This window comes from Scardinius erythrophthalmus, assembly GCF_964197995.2.
Source record: "Scardinius erythrophthalmus genome assembly, chromosome: 16".
Taxonomy (NCBI): domain Eukaryota; kingdom Metazoa; phylum Chordata; class Actinopteri; order Cypriniformes; family Leuciscidae; genus Scardinius; species Scardinius erythrophthalmus.
In genome coordinates, this window is record NC_138236.1 from 18,760,493 (window position 1) to 18,778,070 (window position 17,578).

Here is a 17,578-nt window from a genome sequence, read left to right on the forward strand (position 1 = left end):
GAGAGAGAGAGAGAGAGAGAGAGAGATCATTATGTTCCGTGACATTCATCAGGAACAAAGAAGAACCTATCAACAAACCAGTAAGTCACGCCACACCTCCATAACTTGTTTTTTTTTTTTCTCCCACTCTTCCTATGAAATGTGAAAATAGGTGGTCATATGTAAATCACACATGCCTAGTTTTTATAATTACCTTGTTCAGAGAGCTGGCAGTATCTCTTCAGACTTGATAAAGGTAAGAAGCACCTGCACTCGCCTACTTTTCTCAACACAAACTGTTGGTTTACCTTCTCTCTTTCCATTTTCACCGTTCGTTTCCTTCTGGTGTCTTTTCAAACTCCAGTGTTGTCTGCAACATTGTCCTGAAAGAATTGAAATGAAAAATGAAATTTACCAAGTTATTTTTTATTTAAGCTTTTTATCTCATGCTTGTCATTTCTGAAAAATATTTGTGACTTTATTGCTTATTTGATTTTTTTTTTTTTTATCAACTCTATAACATCTATAACAACATTTCTCTAACATTTGCATGCTGGTTTAAGATATTAATAACATATCACTGCACAATACCATCATTTTATTAACCTATTAGATCAGTTTGCAGATATAGAATCACAACATATCAAGTATTGTGTTAAACTGTAACACTTTAAGAATTTGTCATCGGCGTTGTTTTAAAAATAGAATTTAAATGGCTACAACATCATCACTGACTAGTTCAGGATTTCAGTTTTTTAATAAGTAAATTGATGAATATCTACATATTTATAGGTGATGAACTTTAAAAAAATATACATTCAACCCCAAAATGTTAGGCTATAATTCACTCGCCTTCATGAGGTTTCAGACATTCTTCTGAACACAAAGGATGTTAGGAAGAATGACAGAATCTTTTTCCGTACAGAAAGAGAATGGTGACTGAGACTGTCATTCTGCCAAACTTCTCCTTTCATGTTCCGCTGAAGAAATTAACATGGGTTAGAAACAATAAGTGATGACAGAAAAAAGGTGAACTATCTTTTAAAATGTTCCACTTCCCCACTATTTACATACAAACACAAGACCCGTCAATGCGGTCGGCATTTTTAGTTTAACAAAAGCTTGCAGAACCGGTTCGACGTCTTGAATAACTCACTTCAGTGAGCGTTTAAAAGAAATCACGTTTGCATTCTTTTCTAAATGATTGCATTACAATGATGGAAAGATTATTGGAATGAGTCACTTATAACCAATGAGAAAACAAGGATGTTTTCCTGATGTGTATCTTTTTAATTAAATTGTCATATTAAAAGCTGCCAATATCCAGGGCTATTTAACTTTCTTAACTTAAAATTTGGTTTTATTCACTAAAATATAAAGGCAACTGTAGCCTATATTTTCATGTCTATTAAGACCCATGTATACTATGTGAAATAAATATAAAGCCGAATACTTAAACTCTTAAGCATTAAACTGTCAAATTTTGACAATTAGGCATAAAGTGTTACAAATGGTGAATTTCTGTAAAGCTGCTTTGAAACAAAGTGTATTGTGAAAAGCACTATGATAAAAAACTGACATGAATTAAACACCCCAAATTAGTACAATATTGTCTGGAGAACATTTCATTTTATGTAGGCCTATCTTTTTTCTACACACTTTTAAAGTTGTATATAAACATGATGCAAAAAAATCAGTTACATTTATTTATTTATTTACAAATTAGAAAGCGGAATTACACAGCAATATCAAATTAATAAATAAAACAAGTGTTTATTTAATTAAAACCGTAAGATAACTGATATTTGACAGCCATAAGCTACAATAAATGTTTCAAAAAATTCTCTCAAATTTTTCATGGACCAATGTACTAGCAAAAGCAATGTACTAACATTTCCGCATATAAATTTAATCCACATATAATGACTTGCTGCTCTCAATTATTCCTCTTTTTTTTTACAGCCTCTCTTCATCTGACAGACCCGTTCTTGTAAAACATCTGTAGCAATGGCAAATTTTGTCCAGCTGGTGGCAGTGTTGAGCCTGTGTGTGCTGGCTGTTGTGGTCCACGCTCAGGGTGAGTCTCTAATCACAGTTTTCCTCTCATTGGAGATCATACTGAACTATTACTTTCTAGTCTTAATCACAATTTATTTTATTTCAGTGCTTTGCCTTGTCATTTAGTCATGATCTCTTTTTCCTATGGATCTAAAACATTTTAATTTGCTTTCTCTTTCTGATATAATAGACGCAACTCCTCCACCTCCTCCTAACATTGGAAATGAGATCTGCACATTCTACACTCAGGGTGGGACCCTCCTTCTGGACGGGCCGAAGGTCTTTGAAATGATGCTGATCGAGTTTGGAAGGGCAATCCAGGTCTGTATACGTTTTCTCATATCATAGATAAATCAGCAAACATGATTATATTTATGTAAATAGAGACATGGGGCTCATGGAAAATTCTCTCTCACTCTCTTGGTAGACCTTGACCCCAATGGTGACTCAGCAATGGATGGACGATGTAGATGAGGATCATGACAAACATCTCAACATGGCAGAGTGTGCCAAACTCGTCCAGAGAGTCTCTGACTCCATTCAGAGGCCTCCTCCGCAGTAAACAAGACCTATCGACTGATTGAAGTTGCTTATACATGTACGGAAGTATATGTAATAAAAAAATAAAAAAAAGATCTCGCTTATTTAGTATGTAGGCCAATAGCTTCATCTCATGTAAGGCTAATCTTTAATAAACACTGTGACGTAACACTCAACATTCAAGTAAAGCAATTTATTGTTTGAGGAATAACTTTAAAACCAGGAATAAATGTATCTTTGGAAAATTAAGAAATAAAATCTGTCAGAAACACTGTTGTGATCTATGACGTTCAACTGGTACAGCTATTTTGTACTTTTGTACTTGTACACAGGTTTGGCAGTTGATGGCAATGAAAACAGGAAAAATAATAAATGATCTTCTCCTTACTACCACCCACACCATAGGGGTAAAGTTCAGGGGTGAATTCAGGGTGATTTGGACACTTTTTGCCACCGGGCCAATGAAAAAAGAAGCAACTTGGGCATCACTTGAGCACTTTTCTTGCTCGATTTTTTTGTCAGTCTTTCTGACTTCTACTTCAGACTAGGGATGGGCATTTTTCAAAAATATTGCATTCGAATATTCGTTTATTTAAATGACGTTTAACGAAAAAGATGTTATTTTTTAAGTAATTCTTTTTTTACGTTTTTGTCACCATTTCTGAAGCTTACGATTAGGCAATATACACAACAAGCTTACAATATATGTTCTAATTAGGGCTGTCAATCAATTAAATTTTTTATCGCATGATTGTCATGAGTTAACTCGCGATTAATCGCAATTTTTTTATTTGTTCTAAATGTACCTTAAATTAATACTTTTCAAGTTTGTAATACTCTAATCACCATGGGCATGGATAAATATGGATGCTTTATGTAAATTATTGAAACCATAGTCAACATAGCATAAGGTCATACATAAGGTCATAGATGTTTTTCAAAGAACTTGTTCATGTCTATAAGACACGTAGAAAGAACAAAGAAATACCAGGTTCACATTACTTCTTTCTTTGCACTGAGTAATTCACTAACACAAACATGTTTAGATTTTTGCATGACAGGGCAGCTCTTCTGAAAATGCTAAATGTACATTTATTATTTATTATTAGTTTGTCTCTCTCTATGCCCGTTTTGATGAAGCTAAATTCTCAATAAAACTGTTTTCATTGGTATATTTTACTGTTTCTGTTGTTCTGATGAATATGAAATAGTGACTGAAACGCGACCCATTAATAACCAGCTCTCAGCGCGAGACGCAGAGAGAGAGAGAGAGAGAGAGAGAGAGAGAGAGAGAGAGAGAGAGAGAGAGAGAGAGAGAGGTGCGCACGTGCTGGGAGAGCAGTAGCCTACCGGCGGTACGGTAGATTCTCAGAAACTAAATAAGGTTTGGGCGCGTTTTTGAAGGGAAAAAAATCGCTAAAGAGGTCTGCAGTGTCGCTAAGTTGGCAACACTGTGTATCTCCATTTCTCCAACTAGGGGTTGGGCCACGGGTCAAACAGAAAATACGCGCTGCGTTAATCGCGCGTTAAAAAAATGAGTGCCGTTAATATGATTTTGCGTTAACGCGTTATTAACGCGCTAACTTTGACAGCACTAGTTCTAATATTTTCTTTTAATTGAAAACATTAAACAGTAGGCCTATGTGTAAACAAAAAAATATAAAGAACAAAAGGATTTTAGCTCAAGCAGCGCGAACGGAAAAAAACGCCTAATAAAGCAGAGTAACGTTAGCAGATTGCGCCAGTTATCGTACAGAACATACACTCGAGTCAGCATATGATTATCGTGTTTATATTGTTTCACGTTTATGTTGAGAAAAACAATAATATCCACAGGGGCGCCGCCAGTAATAATGCTCGAGGGAGAAAACGCGCTGCGCTGACAGACGTTTCAGAGAAACAAAGATAACTGTGTTCTAGTTCTAAGTTTCAAACAGCACCTTGTGTTTTATGTTCTTAAACCTCTCCCTCAACGAAACTTAAAGGAAGAATATGTCTCAAAAATCATTTTGCTATTAGATAAGTTATCATCTCGGATCACTCGCACTACAGCTGCGCAACCTGCAGTCGTGATGCAGTGATAGACAGCTGTCTTTACTCAGTCGACTGCTGTTTGGATTTCATGTGATTTCTCATTGTGGTGATGATATTATAACTCCAGATTAATTAATTAATTTGATCAAAAGTAATTCCATTTTGTAAGATCATTTAATAACCTAATTTCGAATAGTAATTCCAAACTTCACGAGGCAGACGACGACATTATGATCAAATACAAACAACTTGTTAAACACGCGCCACAGTGCCACCCAGTGCATTTAATTATAACTGCGAGTTAGTGCTTGGGATTTATCAGGGATTCACTGCTTTTACGACCCGCAAAGTATTTACGGCTTCATAAATTCGGTAAAATTTGAATAGTATTTTATTTTTCGAATAATAATTACAGAACGAATATTCGAAAATTCGAATATTCGTGCACATCCGTACTTCAGACCTATTCTGCTTCTTCAACTGCGCACAGGTACTCCTCTGCTAAAGCAATTAATGTCAATTTGTGCTCTTTGCATCACCAATCAACACTACGCTACTAGTGTATCTAGACGGGAGCCAATGAGTGCGAGGATTCTCTCTCGAATGCTTAGTGAAACATCTTCCACACAAATTCCACATACAACGACTCGCCACTTGGTGGCAGTGTATAGGAGGATGCACTAGTGTGCCCATTGTAGTGGTTGATGTGCAACAATGCAAACACCCATGTATACAAGAAAATGGCTTTTTGAATAACTGTACACTGTAGTGACCTCTATGCATGAAAGGGTTAAAACACTAAAACAGACAAACAAACAAAATATGACTAGGGCCTACTGTCTTCAGTGGGGAAATGTTCCTTCGCATGAGACTGCAGGGATTCCTTTTGAAATGATTGCATTTCAACTGCAGAATTTCATTGTACAAAGGTGTAAAACCCTTAATGTGTCAAACTTTCTGGACTCAAAGACTCCAATGAAGGCTTAAGTGTGGAGGTTTAACTGGTTAACGTGACCTAAATCAGGCCCTGTATGTCGTAACTACACCATCTGGCTGCAAAATGCATCCATTCTCCATTCAAATGTAGGCTTTTTTTTTTCTGCAAGCAACATATAAATCATATTATAGTTGATCTGTTACTGGTGCCGAATTATTTCTGGAGAGCGCCTATCTCTTTCCCCACCAGCATTTTTCTAAAAAGTTGCCAGGCACCACCAGCGCCAGCATTTTTGATCATTTTCAGTTTTCATGGCCCCCAAAATATTTTGCTGTATCCGTACCAAAAGAAAGAAGAAAAAAAAAATTATTCTAGCTTAATGCATTTTTGTTAATCAACACTTGAACATGGATAAGTTTCATTAAAAAAGCAACATTTTGAGCAAAAAGCTGAAAATCGCGGTTTTGTCGAGGACTAGGCCTACATCCAAATCGGATTCAGTAACGTTACGATGAACATACCGTATATGGAGTAGAATAGATCGAGTCCATCAACACTCCCAAAGCTTGCACAGTCCTATAGCTCGTCCTGGGTCCACATTTCATTCGGTAACATTATCAGTTTTGATTTAGATGCTGTTTAATGTTGATGTTCGCATTATGCATTGTGTTTTGATGATTTGAGCTGGAGTATCTGTACTCTTTCAGAAGGTGTGTAATAGCGCCCCCTAACGTATAACAGTGTTGAGCAACTGCTGTTGAAATGAATGGGAACGCTATCAGGCTATAGACATTCTTGGTCTCAGAAACCAAATGAAGCATTGAGAGAAACACCTCAAATGCTCTAAAGTGAGGTTGGATGAGAGAGTTGAGTCGGTTTGAGAGCGAAATTCAGGAGATGGAGTGCTAAAGCTTGAAATAGCAGCTTGAATGCCTTGAGTCTGCATACTGTTGATCATAAATGCCAGCCTAAAGCAACTGCACATGAAACAGAGAGACAGAGAAGATGGTGAGACAGTTGGACAGGAGAAAAACAAGGTCACCATTACAGTCTGTGACCTTTGACCTAACCTGTTTTACTAGCAGACTTTCAGTTTAAGCTGAAATCTGTGACAGAGGTCAGCAGGTGCCAGAGGGGTGTTGCCTGTCTGTGCCTGTCTTCTGCGCGCTGTTTCGTGTTTATTAAGATTTGATGAATGGAGTCTATCTATTAAAAACATGTTGATACAACTTGTGGTGCTTTTGGCGTCTTTGTTAACTCATCTATAGTGCTGTCGTAAAGACAGAAGCAGGCAAATGCAAACAAGTACGAGGAGACAGATAATTAAGGCTGTTAGGAAAAAAGAGATGTGAATGAGATGAAAGTAAACAACAAACGCGATACAGGAGAAGGGCAGAAGGAAAAAAGGGGTGAGCAGCACATTCCTCTTCCTCTGTCTCTGCTTCCCTTGTTCAGGCTCTTCAAAACAACAGCTGGAGCTCTCACAGGTGTGTTTTACTTGCTGAAAGCTGAAACATATGAGCTGACTTTGCACGCACAAACACACACACGCACACACACGCAAGCATGCTGATGCAGCAAACACACACTACTGTTTTTCAAGAACTCAGCAAACAAAAGTTAAAAGTGCTCCTTCTGCACATTTATAACATTTATTTGTATCATCACAGACGACAAGACGCATCTTAAGTCACACTTCAAAATGTATGTTTTACAAAATGTCGGACAAAATTCTGCAAACACATGATGCTGGAACCATCTTCACTTCTCTGAGGTTTCTTTTTCTTTTGTAGATTTCATATAATGTAAGAGTAGGCTAATATCATATGTAGCCTAATATGTAAGAGAATATAATGTGATATAATATAATTAAAAATAATGCCAAAATAATATCCCTCAATAGAATGTAATGAAATGCAACTCTTTCAAAAGGTTTCATCTGTTTTTGGTTTACACCATCATTTATTTTTGAAAGCATTGGTTAATTAAACAGGCAGTATCAAATTCAGCCTTCATCACAAGCTCAGCACACAGTATATATATATATATATATATATATATATATATATATATATATATATATATATATATATATATATATATATATATATATATATATATATATATATTAACAATTGTAATTATATTGTCTGTATTACTGCCATGATTCCTCCATCATCCAACCATAAAAAAATGTTTTGGGGATTTTAATATGACTAAACCTGACTAGTTTAAACCTACAAAAGTCCCTTTTAAGGTTAGATCAAGTAGAAACATGCTTACTGTAACAATTGCTTTTCCAGTGTAGAAACACCAGAAACATAAAATAGTTTGCATCTTTTTTTAGTTCTGGAGTCTCTGTTGTCTCCGTACTCAAGAATCAGACAGTCTCATTCATGAGCAGAATTTATGATGCATTCTGACATGCATAGAAACAAAAAAGCTAATCATTGATCATGTGTTCATCTGAATGACTTAAAAAGTCACTGAGAAAATGCATAGTTAGCAACCTAGACAGGTTTAAGGTGGTGTGTATGTTTGTGTGTGTATCCCAGAGACAGTCTCTGCTGCAGGAAACAGGGGTATCCTGTTTTGCAGTAGACTCCCATTGTTGCGCTGATTAAACATACACTAGTACACACTCCCACACGTACACACCACACCACAGCTACTGCGCTGTTAGTGATGAGAACGGAGCGAAGTGTCCGAGATCAATCCGATGTGATTCATAATAAACACATTTGCCTGGATGCCGTCACACAAGTGTCCCATCAAGAAACACTGGACACCATACAGCAACACACACACACATTTGAGCATTGTGAGTGTTGTCTAGTCTTTCTGTCTCCACATGGCCATCCATTACTCCTGACTGTCCATCCCCCGTCTGTTTATTTATCTGTCTATTGTGTAACAGAGACGGTTTACACTGTAATTACACTAAATCGTTTCAGCCTGAGGAGCTTGTCATGGTGTGGGCATCATTTTTCATATTGGGAAATGACGACGGTCTCTGACCAAATCATTGTCAATTCAGTATTTATTTTCTTGCAAATTATGGACTTCTCCTTTATCTTTACACACACACACACACACACACACACACGCACGCACGCACGCACGCACGCACGCACACACACACGTTTTGCTTCAGGACCCAGATATTTCATTAAGTGGTGTAAGAGGATCAAAAGCGTAGAGAAGAAAAGAAAAATGCCCCTTAAATCAATGGTTTAATCTGTATAGGCCATAATATGCAAAAATTTGAACGTCATCGGCTGAATAGAAAAAATGATCATACCATTCAAAAGGTCAGTAAGATCTTTTTTTAAACAGATAGTTCACCCAAAAATGAAAATTAATTTCACCCTCAAGCTGTTTCAAACCCATATAAGTTTCTTTGTTCTGAGGAAAAAGATATTATGAAGAATGTTTGTAACAGTTTTCAGTCCCTAATAACATCCATAGTATTTTTTTTTCTTCATACTATGGAAGTCAATACAGGTTTAGAAGAGGGTGTGTAAAAATGAAGACAGAATTATTCATTTTTGGGTGAACTATCCCTTTAATGTTTTTGAAAGAAGTCTCTTATCATCACCCGGTCTACATTTTTTTTAAACAAATAAATACAGTAAAAACAGTAATCATGTGAAATATTATTATATAAAACTCAGTTTTATTGAAGTTTTATTTTATTTACAAAAATGCAACTTCCCCATTGCTAAAATATATAGATTATATACAGTAGCCTACCAGTCAAAAGTTTGGACACATTAAGGGTTTTTTAAAGTAGTCTCTTAATCCCACAAAGCCTGTTTATGTACAAAAATACAGTAAAAACAGTACTGTATTACCCCTAACTTTTGGATGGCAGTGTATCATGATGTAAAAAAAAAAAAAATTATTAAAAAAAATCAGCTAAAACTGTTTTCAACATTGATAATAAGAAATTATCTTAAAATGATTTCTGGAGGATCATGTGACACTGAAGAATGATGCTGAAAATACATGCTTTGATCACTGGTATAAATTGCATTTTGCATATATTACAACAGAAACCAGTTAATTTAAATTGTAATATTTCACAGTATTACTGTTCTTAATGTATTTTTGATCAAATAAATGCAGCCTTGGTGACATTAAGAGACTGCTTTCAAAAACATTAAACACCTTTTGACCTGTACTGTAAAGTTTGACAAGCTTATTTACATTTACAGTCAAAACTATACATGATTAAATGGTTTGTTGCATTTTCCCTGCTGTCTGTGACCCTCTCACTATCACAGCAGAATGGACATGTGACCCATTTTGGTTTGAGAACCACTTACATGTTAACATTTACACAAACATGGCTGAAGACTAAAAAGTGCTTTTGTCTTCATGCGTGAGACTGCCTTAGTCATTGTTTCTCTCACAAAAGAAGTTTTGCCAATCACTAATTCTTTCAAAAACACACTCTCCTGATGAACAATCACCAATCCTTTTCCCCTTTCATGTCTCTCTCTGAGAGGCAGGCAGGAAAAGCATGTAAAGACTCCATAGGCACTGAGAAACAGCGAACACACGGTTCCCACTCGCTCATGTTAACCAAGGCAAACTACAAACAAGCAAACAACACACACACTCAAAAACACACAGAGCTCTGCAAAACCAAACACTTAATAGCGGGAGATAAAAGTGCTGTTATTTCCCACAGAAATTAAAATGTCTGTCAGTACGCGTTACGCCTCGGCTTTTCGGCGTATTTTAGTTTTCATTGCTCACAATCAGTGCTGATCCTCTTTGAGACCAGAACAAAATCCTCTCACATTCCCCTGCTAAGCTCTCATAACTTCTTCTCTCAGTCTCAGCCAAACATTGAAGGCTATGTTATATAAAGATTTATTTGAACAATTTTTTTTCCCCAGAAACTCCAGAAAGAACATCCCCCTAAATCCCCTCTGATATAATATACAATGTTGCATAGGATATAAAATGGTACAAAGAAACATAAAGGCATTTAAGCTTAATGTAAAACACAAAACATAATCATACAACACAGAAGCCATAAACAATACAACAATAAAACAAAATTGAAATGTTTTAAATCAACATATTGACCATTTTTATTCACAAAGCCAAGCCTTGTGAATAAAGTACCGAATGATGTACAGTAAGACCCAGAGAATATGCAAAACAACATTAACAGCCAACGACCACGATCACCAGCTTATGGGTTATGAATATGTAATTTAGTGAATTTGACAATTATTCTTCTCCATATCCTGCCTGTCACCGCAACTCACATGATTAAAGCCATCAGATTTTGTGCGACTTTGGTGTTCTCTGAGGGAGGGGAATGTGTTAAAGTTATTGTTTATTTAAATACTTATTTTCATCGGCTTATTGTAAAGTGTATGGTGTTCTGACAGTGAGAATGATTAGAGAAAAGGAGCTTTCAACTACAAAACAAGAACTGTAAACAGATGCAAGATTTCCTATAATCTCAGAGACAGATATCCTTAATCCAACGTCATTCAGTCAAACTAATTTTCTGTTTCTACACATGAAGTTTAGTTTGGAATTGGATGCAATTAAATAGCTGCCAAACTGCCATTTGGACACAATTAACAATGATACTATAAGAATGTAGTCTGTGAGTAATGAGCGATTCTGTAAACAATACATGTATTACTTAAGTAACAGAATGCGACACTTTCCTAAAGGCCACTCGGAACTGTACGTATCCTACCCAAGATAAAAAAGACACCTGCTTAACGTTAACACATCGTTTCAAAAGAAAGGGCTGAAACAGGAAATGTTTGAGCTCTTGGTTTGGGGTGTGTCATGTTTGCAGATTTCAACACTTATTAACTAAGAAATACCTGCCAAACAAACTTAGAGAATCCTCATCCCTGAAAAAAATTAAAACTGTCACAGAAATGAATGTACTGTCTGTCATTTACTCATGTTGTTCCAAACCTGTATGACTTTCTTTTCTTTCAGACTCTGAGGACTCTTCCAGGCAGGACAAAGAAATTCTGAGGAAATTCTTTTCCATCCAGCTACAAAGAATAGGTACAGGAACTTTCAAGCCATAAAAGGATCATAAAATAGATCTAAAATACATAAGATAGTCTGATAATCTTCCACACCAGTGAGCTCAAGAACCCGATCCATCATATTTGAGAATGACTCATTCAGACGAATCATTAGATTCATTAAAAGATCACTCGTTCTGTTCAAAAAGCAGGTCCCAAAAAGAGCTAAGATCAATATTTTTAGGTAACAATGTCTTAAAATGTGGGCTATGATGACTAATATAGTATGATCCTTAGATGGTGCTTTTTAAAAACTAAAAGCTCCAGTCCCAATTCTTTGAAATTGCAGGGGAAAAACATTGTCCTCTTTTGTGAGCAGAAATAAAGTCATACGGGATTGGAATAATACGTACATACAGATTTTTTTTTTTACATTCCTTTAATTAAAGAGATATTTCACTTTATAAAAAAAATTAAGTTCTCATCATTCAAGTCATCATTTACTTACCCTCATGTTGTTCCAAGCCCGTATTACTTTATTTTGTCTGTGGAACACAAAAGAATATATTCTGAAGAATGTTGGTAGCCAGACAGTTTTGGTTACCATTGACTTCCAATGTCTATTTCTTCTTTTATGTTCCACTGATGAAAGAAAGATTTGGAACAACATGAGAGTAAATGGTAAAAGCAATATCATTTTTGGCCAAACTATCCCTTTAAGTAAAGACAAAGATAAAGTGAAAATAGTCTGACTTCACTGAATTTTCAGTGGCAGTTTCACTAGATGTTTGAGTTCCTCTCAGATTTGGATGAGTTTATAGGAGGGCTTGTTTGGAATGACAGCTCCGAACCACCAGAAAAGGAAGAAGCGGATGAGGCTAGTAAAGATGCCAGGGGTGTTGGGTACCTGAAAAACAAACCAAAAAATATGACTTTTTCCTTTACCTCAAACCACTGTCTCAGGACAGTCTCTTCATCGTCTTACCATGATATAATAGTCTTGGAGCTGAAGGCCATACAGCGTCCATGATGTCGATGTGAAGAACGTAGCGACAGTCAGGGAAAAAGACAAGCGCTCCACAGACCTCGTTCGCACAATATCCAACTAGTGGAAATGAAGAAAACAAATGGGTTTTTTATTTTTTTTGAGAGAGGAGAAAGATGCTTTTGCTACTTTTTATTGATAGAAAGCACAGAGAATTGAAACATGATGCAGGCAGGACTCAAACTGGTGTCTTCCACTTCAGCAGCAAGGATCGGTAAATCTGGAGCACATGTGCTCACCACTGCGTCCAAGCTCCAACCAGACCTTGTTATTTACACTCACGCATTGTCTCTCCTATAACAAGCTGCTATTGACGCTCGCAGACAGGAGGGAATGATGGAGGGAAAAACAGGAAGCAACAAAAGGAGGTACGAGAATGACAGGAAATACAACACAGGGCACAGGACAGATAGACAGAGCTGGACTGATAAATATGGAAGAGGGAAAGATCCAAAACAGGAAGATGGAGAGGGCACAGAAAAGAAGGATGGATGGAGTGATAAACAAAAGATGGAATGCTGGAATGCTACTACAAGACTTCACACCATTTTACTGAAAACAAAAAACAAAAACAAGATAAGGACAAATGTGCAATTATTTTAGAGTTGATGTATGCTTTATTTACATTTACATTTATTCATTTAGCTGACGCTTTTATCCAAAGCGACTTACAATTGCTATATATGTCAGAGGTCGCACGCCTCTGGAGCAACTAGGGGTTAAGTGTCTTGCTCAGGGACACATTGGTGTCTCACAGTGGATTCGAACCCGGGTCTCTCACACCAAGGGCATGTGTCTTATCCATTGCGCCACAACCACCCCTCCTTTATGAAATATGTCATGGTGTCACAGATGACAAATGTATGCAATAACGTTTACCTTTTAATATGTAATATTTGTTGATGCATGCAATTACTTAAGTTTAAATGTTTTATTATTTGCCATTATCACAATGCTGGAGGGATTGTGGGATGGTGGGGGACTATGTGCATATATTCTGGGAATATTCTGGGTGCATTGGAAGAGGATTAAAAAGGAAATTAGTAATGTTTTAGGGATGGAATGAGTGTTTAGGGAAACCAGTTTGAAAACAGTCATTGGTTGAATCTGGAATAACATACTAGTATAATAGTATATTTCTGCCATTTAAAGACATATCAGAAATACTAAGAATAGAATTCAGCTACACTTGAAATAATTTTGTGTGGTACAATTAAATAGTTATTTATTTGAATATTATTTAATATGCTTGAATTAAACTACAATAACATAAGTATTTTTTTCAGTGTCAGAAATACTGTATATATATATATTTGAGAAAATTACAGCAGATTTGCAGTTGAAATCAGAACTTTTTGGACAGAAGTGGGCACTTATTGAAACATTTTTGCTTGAAGGAAGATAATGTACTGGTATGTGGTATATTTATTTACTGAAGTGCTGTCAGGGACTTTTGTATTTATCTTTACTTTGTATTTTCTTTCATTTTCTTATTCATTGTTGTTTTTTGTTTTTGTTTGTATTTTTTATTCACTTTTTAGTTTGTTTGTTTCTTTATTAATTTTTCATTATTAATATTATAAGTAAATGTTATGTAACAGTGTTTTGTTTAAAAAAAAGTAAAAAAAACAGTTGTCGTGGTATTCCAGTAATTTTTATATTTTTCTCAGGCTTTATTTTTTCACAGACTTATTCTTCATTATCAATCTTTTTGTTATTTTATCACATATTATGTTTTTATTTTTGTTATATTGTTTATATACCGTAAGTAAATAATTTACATAAAACATAATTAACACTCTATATGAGTAAAGATTTACATAAATGTAATCTGTCATTTACTCTGTCATGCACGTCATTGACAGTCCTGGTAATACGCTATTAGACTTCTAAATACGTTCTTTTCATCTTTATGTGCTTTAAGGCAATGTATTTCTATGTGCACTGGACATTTTATATTTTTTATCTTTCATCTTGCACTGTCCCTGTTTGCATAGTTTTGCCCTGAATGTCTCTTTGGCTCTGACTTCTGTACCACTGCACTATGTACCGTTTCATGTGTAAATCCAAGATTATGTCTAAGGTTTTATGTAAAGTATAAAGTATAGTCAGTACATACATTGTAAATCCAGTATACATTGACAGACAGGTATGACATCCTATTATTGCATTCAGACAAACATGTTTTGGTCCTGAGACTTCATCAGAAGATATATGTACATTTTTTATATTTAGACCACTTCTATTATTGATTGCTATCAGGATGTGAAGAAGGTTTCAACCAGTTTAATAAAAAGTGTATATAAAAAACATTGCCTACCCTATCTTTAAATACATGCAGGTACATGCTGACTGTGGTTTAAACATGATTAATGCTGGTTATAGGCATAAGTGTGTGTGTGTACTCACAAGATCAGTGAGTGGAGAGAGGTACATGCTGATGGTGAACACACTGCAAGCGAGACCCAGCTGAGAGAGTTGAGCTTCTCCAGGAGGAATCACCATAGTAAAATACACCCAGCCCACACACAGCACAATCACCATCACCAGCGTCTGTGGGAACACTCGCCTCTGAAACACACACAGGTACAGCATACCTTTGAAAAATATTCATCATATTTGTTGTATATACAGTTGATATCGTGCAATTGAAAATATTGAATAAAGTCAAACTGTTATTCTGCTAATGTAATAGACAATAGAAATATTGTATTTATTTTTTCATTTCGCCTTTTTAATCAAACTGTTATGCTGGTAATTTAATTTGTAATTAAAATATTGTATTAAATTAGAAAAAAGCTAAAAAGAAGCTAGAGGTCTTAAATTCCAGACCCCACTGTATAATCCATGACAATGACTAAATGACAAACCTTCTCTTTGGTATAATGACAGTAGGTGATGATGTATAATATCTGTAAAGACGCCCCAATGACGTTTACAATGATCAATGTTCCATCTTCCTTCAGTAATCCATAGTAAAGCCAACCTAGATTACTAAAAACACACACACAAAATGATCATTCAGACTGAATGGACTTGCATATGGATTTCAATGCATGATGACCATTGCATACATGTTGTATGCAATAACTAACAAGAATGGCTGATGTCAAATAGCATATACATACTTTAAGCATGTGGTAAGGAAGGGCAGAAACTGAACGTTATCTGAAGACTGTGTGGCCTTCATTTTCTTCAGGTCTGTCCTGCAAACACAGAAACGGTGTGTGAGAAATATTTTCTTGGAAGATAGCATAACTTACTGGAATAGCAGATACAACAGGTTATGCAAATTCTATTTAAATGCTTCATACTTTCCACTGTCAATTTATCCAGATGATGAAATTCATTTGCCCCGCACAGCCTCAAAATGTTTATATGCTCAACTTACAAATATACACAATAAAAATGTTAAAAATGCACTATAGTTTCAGTCAAAATACTATATTTACTAGTTATTGTTAATATTGTAAAATCTTAATATTGTGAGCTCTTCTTGCTAACAGTGTTGGCTAATATCAAGTTACTAAAGGTTTGCTGTTGTACCAAAAATTATAGTATGTTTGCAGAACGTTTATTGAATTTGAGTGAAGGCAGCCACTCTTAGGCGCAACAACATTATAGTTGCAACCACTACAGTTGATAAATAAAAGTTTAATATATAAATTTGTTTAATCAAAGTATTTACAGAAAACCAGAGGAAGGCACGAAATGCCACTAGACAATAACATTATTAAATCTGTATGCGTGCACATTTTTGCTCAGCTACATGGTAACTGTCAAATATGATTTGTCATATCAAGTCCTGAAGTAGTAGTAGACATTAAAGTAACTTACAATCCCGTCGTGAACATCCCGACGGTGAATATGATGCACGCACATGATAGCAGCTGCAGAAAATCCATAGACTGAAAAATCGAAAACTGAGCTGTGCTTCTGTACCGCTGTGCAATCAAGCAAATAAATTATATTTACAAAACCTATGAATCCAGCACTCATGCAACGCTGACGTCCACTTCTCTGTTTCCGTGTTTGTAATCAGTGTTGAACAGCTTCCTTCACTCTGATTGGTTATTCACAGAATGATGCTCCTGATCGTCATTTTGTAGTCCGGTTGTGTAGTTTATTTTATTTGTATTATTTTATTTTATTTTTATTAAACAGAATTCAAGTACAAACATTTATGGCATACTTCAATACGGTGGCCCAGTAGTGCACAACACAACGAAATGTAAAAAGCAAACATAAGTTCACAACACAACGGAAACAAGCCACAACACAACGAAATAAAGCCACAACACAACGGAAATAAGCCACAACACAACGGAAAATCCACAACACAACGAAATAAAGCCACAACACAACGGAAATAAGCCACAACACAACGGAAAATCCACAACACAACGAAATAAAGCAACAACACAACGGAAATAAGCCACAACACAACGGAAAATCTACAACACAACGGGAAAATCTACAACACAACGAAATAAAGCCACAACACAACGGAAATGCTCCCGACCACTAGAGGGCTCTTGGAGCCCAGTAAAGTTAGTTTTCCAAGCCATTGTTCTATAGAGTCAGCAGTCTTTATATATAAATACCACGATTAGTTTTAACAGTGTATATCAACTTAAAATATTACTTCAAAATAACCTACATGAATTATAGCTGCGTATTTGATTTATACTCGAGAATGCTTGGACGCGCTTCCACAGCGCAGGGCACGTCTGGCAATTCCACCAAGTGGTTAAAACGTATAATTTATTATAATATAATTTGATAAATAAAAATAAAAACCATTTGGTGAAATAGGAAGGAATTGGCACAATTCCACCTATAATAAGTCAGTCTGGTCACTAGGAACATGATAAAAAAAAAAAAAACTTTTACAGAAATTTCCTAAAAAAAATAATTAATTAATAATTAATAATTAATTACTGTAAATACATGAAGGGTATTGGA

General features: G+C 35.6%; 2 protein-coding genes across 2 annotated transcripts; one reads left to right on the forward strand and one right to left on the reverse strand.

Moving 5' to 3' along the window:
• Positions 1–196: 196 nt before the first annotated feature.
• On the forward strand, positions 197–2,840 carry LOC308704363 (uncharacterized protein). The gene is made up of 4 exons (XM_081388587.1): positions 197–235; positions 1,942–2,056; positions 2,228–2,358; positions 2,465–2,840. Exons 2-4 carry the CDS (start codon positions 1,987–1,989, stop codon positions 2,597–2,599), a joined length of 336 nt encoding a protein of 111 aa, XP_081244713.1. The 5' UTR covers positions 197–235; positions 1,942–1,986; the 3' UTR covers positions 2,600–2,840.
• Positions 2,841–9,203: 6,363 nt separating this feature from the next.
• slc50a1 (solute carrier family 50 member 1) lies at positions 9,204–16,663 on the reverse strand. The gene is made up of 6 exons (XM_081389330.1): positions 16,451–16,663; positions 15,742–15,819; positions 15,484–15,607; positions 15,023–15,184; positions 12,554–12,673; positions 9,204–12,475 (listed from the first exon to the last, which is right to left on the reverse strand). The coding sequence occupies exons 1-6, from the start codon at positions 16,516–16,518 to the stop codon at positions 12,368–12,370; spliced, it is 660 nt and encodes a 219-aa protein (XP_081245456.1). The 5' UTR covers positions 16,519–16,663; the 3' UTR covers positions 9,204–12,367.
• Between the last annotated feature and the right edge of the window lie 915 nt (positions 16,664–17,578).